The sequence below is a fragment of the Myxine glutinosa genome, chromosome 4 (genome assembly GCF_964187855.1).
Source record: "Myxine glutinosa chromosome 4, kmMyxGlut1.1, whole genome shotgun sequence".
NCBI classification, from domain to species: domain Eukaryota; kingdom Metazoa; phylum Chordata; class Myxini; order Myxiniformes; family Myxinidae; genus Myxine; species Myxine glutinosa.
The window spans coordinates 23,541,184-23,557,495 of NC_136264.1; the positions used below are offsets into that span (position 1 = coordinate 23,541,184).

At 44.9% G+C, this 16,312-nt stretch overlaps 1 protein-coding gene across 1 annotated transcript in view; it reads right to left on the reverse strand.

Annotated features, from left to right (window-relative positions):
• Positions 1-16,312, reverse strand: part of LOC137425815 (uncharacterized) — a 1,363,480-nt gene that overhangs the window by 1,205,880 nt on the left and 141,288 nt on the right. Inside the window, exon 63 of the mRNA XM_078775194.1 lies at positions 1,856-2,043. Within this exon, the coding sequence (XP_078631320.1) occupies positions 1,856-2,043 (188 nt within the window). The remainder of the gene's footprint in view (positions 1-1,855; positions 2,044-16,312) is intronic.

Here is a 16,312-nt window from a genome sequence, read left to right on the forward strand (position 1 = left end):
CAGAGAGGAAGCTGTAGCCAGAGGTACTTCTGTGGGTGAGGTGGAGAGAGGGCAGTGCTCGGAGAGTGAGGAAGAGAGTTTTTGATAAAGATATCAACCCCACCACCAAGACGAGGCTCAGGTCTATCATACCGGAGGAGGGAGTAACCAGGAAGAGATATTAAGGAATCAGAGACATCTTGAAGGAGGAAAGTTTCTGTTCAGCAGATCAAGTCTGGATTGTCAGTAGCAACCTGTTTGGAAAGATCAGTCAGGTTTGAGCGAAGGCCCCAGATGTTTGAGGTCCATACCTTCAATGAAGAGAGAGGGGGAGCATCGGGTGCATGACAGGGGAGGGGAGGGGTAGGGTCAGATGAAGGATGAGAGGGGGAGGTAGGGAGAGCAGTTAATAGTGTGTCAGAGATTACAGAAGAGTTACAAGAAAGGGAAGGATGAGGAGGATGAAAGGTTTGATGGTGATGGGATGAGGAACAGTGAGGAGTTGTTTGAGGGGGGGGGGGGCAGAGGAAAGTAAAAGGTTGGGGGAGGTGGAGATATGAGAGAGAAGGGAGAGGAAGTGGGGAGGAGGGAGCTTTGAGGAGGAGGGCATAGGGGGGAGAATTGGAGATGGATGGTAGGGGGTGAGATTTGAAGGGGAGGGGTTGGGGGCGAGTTTTGAAGGGGAAGAGTGAGGAGGGAGTTTAGGAGGGGAGGGGCAAGGGGAGAATTTATGAGGGGAGGAGCAAGGGGGGATATTTGGAGGGGAGGGGCGAGGGGGGAGGTTATAAAGTGGATGATTAATGAAAGACGAACATTTATAACAAATTGGGTTTATTGTGATTTTCAAGTCAGAGATCCGTTTAAGAATGATGGAGGAGGGTGGAATGAAAGTGAGTTTAGAACATGTAGTGAGGAAGAATTATAAGAGATTGAATTTTTTTTTTTTTAGTGGAATGAGTTGAAGAGGAAATTGAGAAAAGCCTTTTAAATAGGAAGAAAAAGAGCGTGTTGTCATATACCCACTGAATAAAACACTGCAAGGCAAAGTTTAAACATATTTAAACAGGACCGTGAAGAACAATCTTATATTCACAAAATACCAACGGGATGAGGGCCCAGAGGGACAAACCACAAGTCACGTGAACAGGGCAAAAGGTGATTAAGCAGATCCTGCTACTAACTATAGCTCCCTATAGTATGAGAAGATTATATTTTGCACTTTTGGGCATGTTCCCTGAAGGTAGCATCATCCATGCATAAACATGTAATTATTCATAGTTGAACATCATCAGCATGGAGCAGTCAGCCCGCACCTAGCTGGAAGAGTGTGATATATCACTCCATCCAGACTTTTTTTTCACCGTCACAACACTTGCTAGCTTGAATTGAGGGGAAACATCACATGGAAACTGAGACCCAGGCGGTTAGGCCTGGACTTTTAAGGTTGTTGTGCTTTTTGAGTCACCAGTAAATCCCAATTCATCCACCCAATCATACTTCACTTTGAAATAGATGTGTAATTATCATGGCTGTCTGTTTGTTTAGGTGAGCAACAAGTAGGGTGATGTGTGTCAGGTACATCCTGTTGGTCACGATCCACATGGCAATAGTCGATGTGGCACATGTTTATTGATCCCGTAACATTTATAGAGTTTATTTTTGATCAACAGGTGTACAGAATTTGATTTCCGATCAAACATAATGAGCTTCATACTCAGATAGGAGTACAGAGCAGGAAAACCTAATTTACAATCAATGTGATCATTTTGTGGAAAAGAACGAAGCTTTGTTTATTTTTAAATGAGAACTTGTTTAATTAGCGATTACAAATGGCTGCCAATCCACAGGTAATTCAAAACAGAAATCAGAGACATGCCTTGAATGTGCTGTTGCTGTCTCCAGTTTCCAATGAAGATTCTAGTTCATAGTCACAAGTTCCATTGTTCATACAGCCACACACAACGAGAGTGAGAGCAAGCTGTCCAGTGGCTTTGCCGTTTGTAGCGAGTATGATGGCAAATGTGGGATCCACCGATGTGGGACGCCATGTCAACAAGCCACTCGCTGAGGCAGGAACAAAATTGTAACAGGTGAGTGGGAAAAAACAAAAAATCAACAAATTCACAGCAGAAATATTCTCAAGCCAAACAAAGACAGTTTTCCATGGATATCTGCCAATAGGTCTTTCATACAACACTCAGAACTTACCATCGCATAAAAAGAACATCTCAAAGAACAAGTCTTGTGCGTGTGTGACAACAACAAATTTACTAAAATACTGTTACGGTTTTCAGAGTGTACATATTGATCATTAAAGGTTAAAGGTTTGCCCCCATAGTTAGTCCACAAGCAACACGTAGGCCCCTTAGAACATTAGTTATGTCATAGTATGTGTGACGATAAGGCCATTTCCACTAGTGATACCTGCGTTGTGTAAAAGAAACAACCTTATATCCCGTTCATTTTGCCTCCACCCTCCAAATCTACCTCGTTGAGCAGCATCCATCCCGCGCCCCGATTCGGCTAATCCACCTCGTTTGCCAGCAGCGTTCGCTGCCCTTGGGTTTCGCTCAAAACCAGTCAAATGCCACGAGGTAGGCCTGGAAAGAGGGAGGAGCGCGAGGACGAGGTGTGGCCGCATCAAGCAGCATGTCAGAAGGCGGTGACGGTAAGGGCAACAACCAACCAGGGCTCGGTGAGCATGGCTTGAGAGGGCGTGGTAAGGGCGCATCTAGCAAGTGCTGAAAGGTTCGCTGAAAAGGCTATATAAGCGCACGCACAAAGCCCTTGAACAGGACTCGTTTGGAGAGGGCTTTGTGAAAGGACTGTTGAGGACTCGCACGTTTGAGCTTGCGCATGGTAAAGGATTCGTTGAAAGAGAACTTGCAGAGGATACGCGCACTGTAAGAGGACTTGCCCAATTTGCGCTCTGTGAGAGGACTTCTGCGGGAGAGGCGCTTTGCCATTGAACTGTATTGGGAGCACATATAGCGCCGGTTCTCCTATTACGTACGCGGCCGTGACCGCAAGTATAACCGCCAAGCCCGGTTCATCTATTACATACGCGACCGTGGTCGCAAGTAACCGCCCAGCCAGCCTTACCTTTCGCCCCGCATTTAACCCCGTAATTGTCCGATCCGCGTCAACGACCCGTGGGGAGCTTCTGCCGCCCTGACCATCTTCTTCGCGGTGCAAGTCGGGGACCGGAGAAAACTGCCTGGACGCCATCATCCCTGGACCATCACCCTGACCATCTGCAATCCCTGTGTGAGTGTCTGAGTGTGAAACGGGCCCGTGCCCTGGGTTAAGTTAAGACTGTAATAAGCTGCACTGTGTGTTCTTCTTCTCCTTCCTGTACAAATTGTGAATAAACCAATCTGTTCTTCCTGTCTTTCCTGATTCGACCGTATCAGTGTTTTCCTCCATTGGGTAAGCGTGGCACGATTCGGAACTGCTCAGATCGGGGTTAGTCCTTGTTAACGGCCCGGGTCACGGTTCGCTATCGCTCGGCGTTTCCACCTATAACTGTGATTCGGGCGGGGTTTATTTCCTTGCTTCCTGGGCGGCGTTGGTACTTAGGTAATAGGAATTCGGCCTACCACCCTATTCAACGCCGTCCGGAAGGAACGTAATAGCCCCGGATCCCGTCGGCTCGTAAAAGACAAGGGGTCTAACCCCCCCTTGGTAAGGGGAAAGGCCGACGAGGAGATCCGCAACATTTGGTAGTCAGGAGTGGGGATTTGGAACCTGGGACTAAATTTTTTAGACCAAATTTTGGACACCAATTTTGCATATTTGCCGCAACAATTGGTGTCAGGGAAGTGGGATTTGACCCGAAGTGCGCCTAACACACTCAAAATTACGAGCGGCCGAGATTTTATTAACAACCAAATTGTATTCGTGCCATGGATAGCCAAGACGGTCGGATGCCGGTGGGGGTAAATGATGAGGTAGAGGAGGAATTAGAATCGATGACCCAGGGCCCCCGGGAAGAATTGGGAGAAATAGAGGAGGAAGCAGAAGAGGGGCCGGTAGCAGGAGTAGAAAATGGCGGCACCTCGCACGAGGCAGCGGCAGCCAAGCCCGCTGTGCAGGCGGGTGTTGACATGCAATCATTCATAACGGAACTCTTAGCAATCGTGGGAGTGTCAAGACAGGAAATTAACAAAACGTTGGATCGAATGGAGAGGAATAGGAAGAAGGCAGGGGAGAACATTGGGCACATGTTGAGCGTGGGCGAAGAGGTCACATTGGTACGCGACGGGGTAGCGCGACGTGAGGAACATGGGGAAAGCGAGCCGGAGCAGGGCGCAGTTAAAATGACTGGGGTAGAAATCGCGACACGGGGTATGGAAAAGCAGACGGCCGCCGAATTGGAAAATTTTCTTTTATGTGCACCAGCGGTCGTCGAGCTTAATAAAGAAAAAGAAATTATAGTTGAAATTGGGGTTGAGGAGACGGCAGAGATAGGAATTGAATGGGAGAAAAAGATGGAATGCACGCAAAGTCTGTGTTCGCATCGTGATGTTGTGCTGCCTAACCCCAATGAGAATTTGCAGGCGCTGCTGCGGAAAAGGGTCCCGAAGGTGAGTAGGGCTGTGTATGGCACGAAAATGTATGGCGTGAAAGTGTTCGGCGGGAAAAGATTTTTCGCGCGCTTGGGATCGCGACATCACCCGGGCGCTCGTGGAAGGTCCGTGGTGCGCTGTGTGAAAGCGAATGGCGCGCGTGTGAGGAAAAGGTGTGCGCCAAAGGCGAGTGTATGACGGAATGTGAGTGGGAAGAGTGCGTCGAGCAGGAGTGTGAAACAGAGTGTGCGATGGCCACGAGTGAGAGAGGATGCACACCAGAGCGTGTTGTAGAGAGTGTGCAGGAGTGCACACCAGAGCTCGTGATTGGGTGTGCAATAGAGTGCACACCCGTGAGTGATACGGAGTACGTAACAAAAGAGAGTGCGCCAGGATGTGCGCGAGAGAAGTGTGTAATGGAGTGTGTGAGTGGCGTGAGTGCACCTGGGTGGTATGCACGAGCGAGTGCAGTGACGAAATGTGTGGAATGTATGGGAGGCGCTGGAGCGCCACGGTGTACGAGTGAGAAACGGGTCGCATGGTGTGAGAATGCGACTCGAGCATCGACGCGGACCGGGGCAGCATTTAGGCCGACGTACAGCCGACGTGAGCTCTCGGGGTGTGGTGTTCTTTGTGTGCTGCGGGGGCCGGCGGGGATCATTGCCGCGGCAGTCTCACAAGGAGTGCCGTGCACGATTCGGGCCGGGCCCCACCCTGTATGGTTGGTGCCGTGCCGTGGCGCAAGGGGCAAGCGACACGATTCCAGGGGAGGAAGGAGAGGTCGGACCTTCGCCCCCTGGCGGGCGCGGTGCTCCGGCCGGGGGAGGTTGGGCCACCGTGCATGGGGCCGCAAAGCCTCACGCAGGGATGGCGCCTGGAACCTCGGCCCAAGTATGCCTCTTCCCCAGAATCGAAAATGCTGGACGGACCCAACCAACAGGAGACTGACCACCCGCATGCATTGCTCAGCTTTGCGAAGCCGAGCTGCGAGAATGTATTCCCACCCGACGAGGCTCGAGTATAGTGGACGATTAGTAATGGCAGTAGTGATGGCGGATGGTAGCTTTACCATTAACCTCACATTTTTGGGGCACATGAGCTTTAGTTTATGGGGACGGCAGTGAAAGCTAGCCAAGGGCGGGCTAGGATATTGTTAGGGATTTAGAGATGACCATAGAGTCCAAGATTTAAGTAGAGACATTGATACAAGTAGAGGGGACGTAGTCAGATTAGAAGGAGGATAATGACGAGGGAAGTGCTTCGTATAAGGGAAGACGGGAAAGCACCAGTATTAGGGGAAATAGTTAGTTAGATGATGCTGTGTGTGTGAGTATGAGGATGAGCTTTAGGCGCAAATGAGGAATTGAGTGAAATTGGTTGTGGATGAACTTGGTGAAATGAGGCAATGGTCGGCGATGACCAGAGAAGGTGTATTAATGGAGTATTGAGGATGTGTGTAAGTGCGTTGAGTGAATTGACTTGCATGGGATGCAAGTGAAGAACAAGTGTGTGGAATAAATGGTGTGTGGAGTGAGTAGTGTGGAATGAGTGGTGTGGAGTGCATGGTGCGAAGGAGTGGATGGGGGGAAGATGGACCCCTTCACGAATACCCGGGGAGGGTAGTGTGGAGGAATATATATTATTTAATATATCTCTGTGTAGGTGTGGAGGAATATATAATTATTTATATATTCTTTCCTCTGGCAAAATGTGTTTTCCTCTTTCAGAAAAGGCTTGGAACATTCTTGGTTCGGAAGGGTCAGGGAGGAGTGACCTATGGAAGAGATAAGGGTGTTTTCATCATTTTAACTGTGTCTGTCTGAAATGGCTCTTAGTAGTTCGGTTCGATGCAGACCAGACCAGACCCGTCTGGGCCACTGTCTGGGCCCAGCTCGGTGCGGATTTCTGACATTCCTTGCCCGAATAAGGAAATTCAGTTCGAGCAAGAGGAGAACTGAATTTCTAGATAAAAGGGAGCTTATTCGAGGAGAACGAGACACACGGAGCTGCGCTGGACCGAGGACCTAAGGAGAGGAGATTGGGGCCATGCTGCCGGCTGAACGAGACTTCGTCGAGTTTAGTTAGTTCATAGTTATTCAACACCAGTGACCCTGGTGTTGGGCTAGCGGCTAGGGTGCCAGCTTAGGATCCTAGGATCCTGGGTTCGAATCCCGGTCAATCGCTGAATTAACGCCAGGGGGGTTGACTCAGCCTGCTCATCCTTCCGAGGTCGGCTAATTGAGTACCAGTTCACTGGTAATTCCCTGTTTGTCGTTAAAGGCGGCAAAAAGGGTTGGCGTCAGGAAGGGCATCCGGCCGTAAAACATTGCTTCAAAAAGGGGACCGAAAAACAACAACAACCACGGTTCCCGAAAAAGGCCAACCCCCGCTTGCGGGGAAACATGGCCTCTAAAGGTGGTTATATTATATAGTTATTCATAAATTGAATCAGTTCGTTAATTCCCTACCCCCTTTTGAGTTTAATAAATCTATTAAAAGAACAAAGTGGAGTCTTCCTTTTATAGAAGAATAGGAACTATTCCACAAATTGGTGGCCAAATACGTAGATCGACTGTGCAGGAAGAGAGGATTTAAGGGTAAGTATCCCGTTTTTGTCATCTGCACAATACGATAAAGAACCTGTGTAATTATTGATTTTTTAACGAATATGCGAGGGTTTGTGAAGACTAGCAGAAAAGCACAATTTTTTTTTTTTTTTTTGTGTGGTCAAAATCTATTTCCTGTGGTCGAGGCTCACGCTGGATTGAGTCGTCATTGTGTTTCACAGGCAGGATAAAATAAATGCTCGGGATGATGTGTGATTCGCATGCTCCAGGATGTAGCACATCGGCTAGACGCGTGCACGCGCACTGTGTATTTTAATGACTTCACTATCATGAGCACAGAGCAGGGGAGCTAGCAAACAATCTCCTGCTCCGAGGCTAAGAGGGACACTGGCTTAATGGACACAGAGCCCTCATCGCTGTGAGAGTTGGACGCCAGAAACACATTGGCGAGTTCTTGTGGCGAAAATGTTAACTTCCAAGCGAGTCTTTGAGATTTATTGTGTAAAATGTCATCTCGCCGCATTGTCTGTACATCATTTGTGAACGATTGTTTTGGTAACGCACGGACTTTGAATTAAATTTTGGGTGCCATACGCGACGTGTCTACACGTCAAATTCCGTGGCAACATCCAATTATTTTTTGGGACATTATTGGTTGATATTATATTTTTTCCTGTTTCAATTGAAGTGTGCGGGGGCGCTGTGTATTTTACTTCACAATTAAAACGTCTGTACACCGTCTGTACAAAGACCATTACGGTACACCTAAAACCCGCCAAAGTGAGACGGGAGTTCCTCCCCCCCCCCCGAACCCCCCCCCCCCATCACCGCGTCTCTACCCTCACCACATCCTGATCTCCGCGCTTTTACACCCCCACCTTACCCCAACCTTCATCACCGGATTGACATCATACATGTACACCTGTCACGTTTATTGTCACGTCATGTTGATTGAAATTCATTTGACGAGTTTTTCAGAGAAATAAGGACCCACAATGACACACACACACACACACACACACACACACACACACACACACACACACACACACACACACACACACACACATCTCGGTTTTCGTTTCTGTTCCTTACAATTCTATCCCTCTCTTTCACACACACACACACATACACACACACACACACACATACACACACACACACACACACACCTCGTTTTTCATTTCTGTTTCACACACACACACACACACACAAGTTTCAATTTTATTCAAAAAAATAAAAATAAATGAACAATTGGTTTGCCTTTGTTCTTTCTCCAAGAAATATGTACAGGGTAATTGCCATTTGCTTTGTACCCTCACAGCGTCACTATGGACAGACATTGAGCTTCATTCAACTATAGCACAGAAATTATTGCCAAGGGAGTCGTTTGAAACTAAAGTCCTTACACAAGAATATAACGAGAAAAAAAGATGCATTCACTTTGATTGCCATAGTGAAAATACAGAGCTGATAATTATTTCGTACGCATCGGTAGGTAATCTTTGCGTTTCGTGATGTGCTGGATATCTGTTTGGCTGAAAAGCTCGTTTATCAGAGACTTAAACGTTTACGTGCCCCCAAAGCAGCCAGAAAGGTCATCGCTCCAAAACCAGCAACAGCACACATGCCATTTCGCAGGAGAGTTTCTGGCGTTGTCTTCTTGTAGAGGTAGACAAAATGTGGACACACATACACACACACACACACACACACACACACACACACAAACACACACACACATCTCGTTTTCATTTCTGTAACACACACACACACACACACACACACACACACACACACACACACGCGGCTGTCTTGCATTATGAATACTAGGACGTGCCCGTACGTGGGTGCCCGTACGTGCGTGCAAAAAAACATGCGTGCAAACAACAACAACAAAAAAAAACTTTGAAACCACGTGGCAGTAACGACCACAGAACCCCCCCTCTATTTACATGAAATGGTTTGGTCCATTCGCAACGACCACAGAACCCCCCCCCCCCCCTCTATTTACATGAAATGGTTTGGTCCATTCGCAAAGCCAAAGCGAACGGCGAACGGCTAAATCGCCATAGCTCGGTAACTACTTGTCCGATTAATATGAAACCTTGAAAAGGCACATCCTCGGGTCCCCAGCAATATACCTGGCAAGTTTCAAGTATATCGGACCCGTGGTTGTCGAGAAACAGCGGTCACATACACACAGACATACACACAGACATACAGAGATTACTGGAATTATAGATAGACTAGGGCATGCCCGTACTATATATATATCTAAAATTATATCCCCCCCCTCTATTTACATGAAATGGTTTGGTCCATTCGCAAAGCCAAAGCGAACGGCTTGCGAGTACGGTGGCAATCCCCCCCCTCTATTTACATGAAATGGTTTGGTCCATTCGCAAAGCCAAAGCGAACGGCTTGCGAGTACGGTGACAATCCCCCCCCTCTATTTACATGAAATGGTTTGGTCCAAAGCGAACGGCTTGCGAGTACGGTGACAATCCCCCCCTCTATTTACATGAAATGGTTTGGTCCAAAGCGAACGGCTTGCGGAGTTTGGCAAAGAAATCGCCATAGCTCGGTAACTACTTCTCCGATTAATATGAAACCTTGAAAAGGCACATCCTCGGGTCCCCAGCAATATACCTGGCAAGTTTAAAGTATATCGGACCCGTGGTTGTCGAGAAACAGCGGTCACAGACACACAGACATACACACACACATACACACACACATACACACACACACACAGATTACTGGAATTATAGATAGATAACAAAGGGTGCAGCTGTATGCTGACTCAGCTGAGTCAGGGTGCAACTGACTCAGTACCCCTTTCATGTTGAGGCTCATATAAGAGTGAATAAATATGCATTTTGGAGGGAGTCATTCAAGGAAGCAAATGCTTCCATGGAGCAAATAATCGCTGGTGTTTTGTTGGTGCTGTTGTTGTTGTTTTATTTTTTCTCTCTTCTTCTTCTTCTTCTTCTAATCGCCCTGCATTACCTGTCCTGCCCTCCCCTTCCCCCCTCCCTCCTGCCGTCAGCTCCTCCTCCCCTCAAACCCTTATTGCAGCTTGTCCCAACTTGTCTTTCCCTTGTCTTTGCACTTTCATCCACCCCTTCTTCTTCCCACCCTGTCTTCCACCCCCTCTGCCTTCCCACTCCCTTCCCCCAACCACCCTCCCGCTCCCTTCCACCACCTTCCTGTTCTCTAGCATGACGTTTTTATTTGTAATTATTTCGATTTGCATCTCAAAGAGGAAAATATGATATTTTCATCTTTTCAGTGGCCATCTTGGATGGCAGCTCAGATTCGTCCAATTAGTCTACAAAATGATGAGAGCCAATCCCATGTCGCTGGGATGTAGAACCTATAAGGCAAAATCATTAAATGTATATTAGAAAATTTATTTGGGATTAGAATTTTTTTTTCCAATTGAGGCCTTGCCATGAGATGTTATGTTTTTAATTTTATGGGTTATTATAAATCAATATTCATATGTTGTATAGGGAAATATTATCATAAGCACAGAAATTAGGATTTTAGACCAGAATTTTTTCTCAGTGATTTTAAGATGACTGTTAACACACACCATCAAACCAAAATTGTTCTGTGCAGACGGACAACTATATGGGTTTAAATGTAATATCCTCTTTTTGATGGAGGCCATAGGTTGAGTGGGAAGCATATTCTCGCTCCTCGGAGGGCCCCCGAGGTGCGAACTTGTGTTTCCCACTTGTAAATGAAGAATCTGGCTGTATTGCGTTAAATGGTGTTCTATTGAATTTTATTAGGATTGTTTTTGGCTGATGGGTTTTGTAATTATGAGTTTGGAACAACACATTATGGTTCCTTTGATAAAGTTTGTGAATTTCCAAAATATTTTAAATCGGTTAAACCTTATGGCTTGCGTTAGTTTTCTTGCGTTAGTTTTTGCGTTAGTTTTCTTGCGTTAGTTTTCAAACTTGAAGTTGGACCAAATTGAGAAAGGGATTATGCTTGTTTGTCTTTTGAATTGGTTTCAAAGTGAATTATTAAAAGGGAACATTGATGTCCTTGAACTGCAATCAGAACATTGTGATGATTTTTGAGGGCATGATTGTGATTTTTTCTTTTTTTCTCTTTTTTTTCTCTTATTATTTTTATTAATTTTTTTTTTGTCTCACTTCTCTTTTCTTTTCCCCCTCTCCCTCAAACCATGGCCCCATAGTGATAAAGTAATGAGTGCGATGATACGACACAGTTCAAATGGTTAAATTATGAGTGTAACGGTTCGCACAGATAGACCAAGGCAGGGGACAGCATGAACATAAAAATCTCTGAAAGCCTTGTAGAAAAACACAGTTATAAATTATGTCAAACGATTATTTGAATTACTGATTTCATGCCAGCAATGCCAGGTTAAAAGTGCCCGGCGAGCAGATTAAGTCACCAAAAACAACCACACACACACACAAAATGGCGTCGGTTTTGCGAGCGGCTTGCCTCTCCAGCTGTGTCGTCAGTTCCCCCATGCGCAACTGCTGAAGGATATCTGTGGTGTTGACGACAGATGAGAGAATTGTTGAGAGAGGATGTATGACTCATGGAGCGTGCCTCCGAGAGGAATCGCAGAAGGAAAATCGGTTTACAGCATATGAATTGCGGCATATGAATAGGCCTCAGCTTGTGGCCTATGAGCGACGTTATGAGGCGGACAGAGTTATCGGCACGACCGCCGGGACATCAGGTGGTTTTGGAGTGTATGCCATTGCGGTGAACATCGAGGACCGTCATCAAGAGAGAAACATCAACAGAAAGACGATTGCGGTCCTTTGTCATTTGAATTGGCGCTGTGAGGCGGGCAGAACCGCAGGCACGTCCACCGGGAATTTACGGGATGCTGGAGCCTCTTCCCTGAAGGCAGACACCGGCAGGACAAACGAGGTATGCTGCAGTGTGGATTGTGTATGAAACGGTCCCTTGCGTGGGATACCTGGTTGATTATTCTATTGTCCCTATTGATTCTTCTTTTTTGCAATTGTTTTTATGTTTTGCTATGCATTATGTTTTGCACTCTGTCAAAGCGTCTTTGGGCTTCCTGAAAAGCGCTATATAAAATAAATGCATTATTATTATTATTATTATAAAACACTAAAGTAATGAGTGCGACCAATAATACACAGCTATCTTTAGGATAATGACAATGAGTGTCATATTTCGCACAGTATTAACACCCCTAATGGTGGCTTGGTCCTATGTCAAGCTCTCATTTAATTTATTTGTCTTTTTCTTTATTTTTCAATAAAGAATTGATTTTGATTTTTGATTTGAAAATGAGTCGTGCTTCTTCTTCTTCTTTATTTTCAAATAAAGGATTGATTTTTTATTTTAATTTGGAAATGAGTGCTTCTTCTTTTTCTTTTTTTTTCTTTTTTTTTGTCTTGCTTATTTTTTTGAATTAAATGTGGTCGGTGGGTGAAATCCACATAGCATGTAAAGATGCACAAAGCCCTGTCTTGCTTATTTTTTTGAATTAAATGTGGTCGGTGGGCAAAATCCACATAGCATGTAAAGATGCACAAAGCCCTGTCTTGCTTATTTTTTTGAATTAAATGAGGTCGGTGGGCGAAATCCACATAGCATGTAAAGATGCACAAAGCCCTGTCTTGCTTATTTTTTTGAATTAAATGTGGTCGGTGGGCGAAATCCACATAGCATGTAAAGACGCACAAAGCCCTGTCTTGCTTATTTTTTTGAAATGTTTGTTCTTTTAATTGTTTTAATTAAATGTGGTCGGTGGGCGGAATCCACATAGCATCTAAAGATGCACAAAGCCCTGTATTGGTGTCTTCTTATTTTTTTGGGGGAATGTTTGTTCTTTTAAATGGGGGAAATATTTATTGTTATCTTTGTTTGTTGATTATATTTTACGATTTTTGGTACGATAAAGCGGCAGGCGAATTAGATGTGAATTTAATTTTTTTAAAATTTTTAACGATTATTCGATATTGCTATAACTTCTTGTCAATAGGTATACTAAGTGGTCAGGAGGTAGCCTTTTGCTATAGGCAGTTTTATTTTTTATTGTTGAGTATACCACATGGCTGTGGTGATAAAGGCAATGTTTGTTTTTTAAATAGATGATTATGATATGACCATGATTAAAATAGTGATGATAATTATGATGATGATTTTAAAATCATGATGTTATTATTGACAGGAATACGATCATGAGGTTTTCGGTGTAAAATGATTGCACGGGCTTAGAGGACAACCTTTGAGCCCTGTAAGATTAATGAAGCATGACAAGTAATAGGGTTAAATGAAGTGTCAACATTTCAGCATGCTTGGATTAAAATTGGCAAATATTATGAATTACGGAATTTTATTTGTCAAGACGTTTGGCTACCATTTAAATTGGGACATGTTCTCAGTGGCCTGTCTCATACCTGTTTGATTGATCTTGGCTGACTATTTCACAAATGGAGGGTTGGGTTGCCTTCAGTGGTTGCTAAGCTTGAATTTGTGATATAATGACCAGACAAGATTGAAAAATATGTCAGATATGATCCAGAGGCAGAACGGTGATTTGTCAATTGACAAAAGGTATAGGTCAAAGGTGACGACCAATGATCATATATCTCCATCAGTGGATGGAACTGTTCTGGCAACATTGGGAAACGGCTTAGGTATAGAGTTATCTGATTGGTTAATGTGATTTATTGATGAAGATTGATGAATTGATTTAATTGAATTGATTGATTGATTGATGAAGATGAAGTCTCAACAAAGGAGTTTTGAGATATTTGTGAGACATTAATGTGAAGACAACCTTGGAAAAGAGCAAGGTGGTGAGTAGATATATAATATATATGTGGTTACTATTCCGTGTGATTTCCCCTCCAACAGCACGGGATATCTGTGGATTCACCCATTTTTACTGATCCATTGGACCCAACTACAACACCGATCGGTGCGATTGGGGTGTGGACAAGCCACAGGACAGGGAGACTCTCTGGCAATCACTTGAAGTCATCAATTGCAAAGGTGGAGAGATACTTCCTGGGAGACTACGGAGTCGAGCTTATAGGAAATAAGCTAGGAAATCGCGCATTCAACATTACTCTGTCTAAGGTGGAACGAATTTCAGCGATTTTTTGCAGTACACACAGTCAATAGTGGGTGCAGGTGTAATCTAAAGTGTAGTCTTGGTAGTTATCTGGTACATTGCGTGCATATAGAGTGTTACTCACACACAGGTGTAATGGGGAGTGGAGTCAGCAAGAAGAAGCAAGGTCAATTGGACTTGTCCCAAAGAGGTGTTTGTATCAATTATATGTACGACCGATATGGTGAAGAGGCTATTAGAGAGGTTGAAAATTGGTATTTGTGGACAAAGGGACATGCTAAGGAGTTTCCAAAAGATGGTACATTTGAGCGAAGTCGATTGGAGAGATTAGGACAAGAATTGAAAGCCAGGAAGCAACAGAATTTCACAGTAGACTGGCTTGCATTCCATTATTGGGATGTTGAATCCAGGAAATGGGAACAGCAAGAACGGATGACGGACCTAGAATTTAAACTAAAAAGAATACGGGATATAGTGGAAGAGATAAATGCACAACTGCCCTCGAAAACTGTAATAAAAGTGACAGTTGTCCCATCTGATTCCCATTTGTCTCCCCAAAAAGAACAGTACAGAGAATTTTTTCGTGTTTCAGGAGATAACCAGAGATCGCAGTGGCACCTTAGGGATCTAGAGATGCAGCCCAGCAATACAAGTGAACAGGTGGACAGACCAGTCAACGACAGAAACCGGTGTTTCAAGTGTGGGGAGATGGGACACTGGAGAAGAAGATGTCAGTATGCCAACAGGAAGACAAGTTCATAGGGTAAACCAAGATCAAGTGTACCAGTGCTTATCGATACCTCAGACAACGATTAGGCCTTCATTGCTGCAGATCCCAAATGACGATTGGCCTCAACAGATTAAACCACTAGACCAATATGAATAACTGTTGACGCTTCTTGTGTCTGAAAAGTTTTCGGAGCAAGGATGGTTTTTACTTTTTTGGCTTGTTAGCAAATTAGTAATTAATTGATCAAATGCCGAAATTGGATCTTTTATGTTGGGCACAAAATTTTTAAATTTACAAAAGTTTGGAACAATTGCTTTGCATTTTTTTTTTGGAAACCAAGTGACAAGAGTCACATGACGATCAGGTGGGAATTTCGGACTATTGCTCCGCATGATTGATAGGTCAGTGGACGACTGACATGTAAATGGGTGTGTAGTCAAATTTGGATAAATTATTGTGGGAACTGATGTTGTTGGTGTTGGGTAATCCCTGGTGTTGGGCTAGCGGCTAGGGTGCCGGTTTAGGATCCTAGGATCCTGGGTTCGAATCCCGGTCAATCGCTGAATTAACGCCAGGGGGGTTGACTCAGCCTGTCATCCTTCCGAGGTCGGCCAATTGAGTACCAGTTCACTGGTAATTCCCTGCTTGTCGTTAAAGGCGGCAAAAAGGGTTGGCGTCAGGAAGGGCATCCGGCCGTAAAACATTGCTTCAAAAAGGGGACCGAAAAACAACAACAACCACAGTTCCCGAAAAAGGCCAACCCCCGCTTGCGGGGAAAAATGGCCTCTAAAGGTGGGTTTTTTTTTTTTAATTGTGGGAACTGAAAGGGTAATTTAAATGTGACATCATAGGAGTTTTCTAAGAATAAGCTTTTTGGTCCATTTGTGTATTAGCATTTATAAAGTTGAAGGACAAATTTTATGAAATTGCAATAAAATTGACACCCATCCTGATCTGTAAATAATGGTTCCAACGCAAACAAATACGCATAATGCATGTGTGTGTGGGTATTTTTGTGTGTCAATGTTAGTGTTTGACCCTGGTGTTGGGCTAGCGGCTAGGGTGCCGGCTTAGGATCCTAGGATCCTGGGTTCGAATCCCGGTCGATCGCTGAATTAACGCCAGGGGGGTTGACTCAGCCTGTCATCCTTCCGAGGTCGGCTAATTGAGTACCAGTTCACTGGTAATTCCCTGTTTGTCGTTAAAGGCGGCAAAAAGGGTTGGCGTCAGGAAGGGCATCCGGCCGTAAAACATTGCTTCAAAAGGGGACCAAAAAACAACAACAACCACGGTTCCCGAAAAAGGCCAACCCCCGCTTTGCGGGGAAAAATGGCCTCTAAAGGTGGTT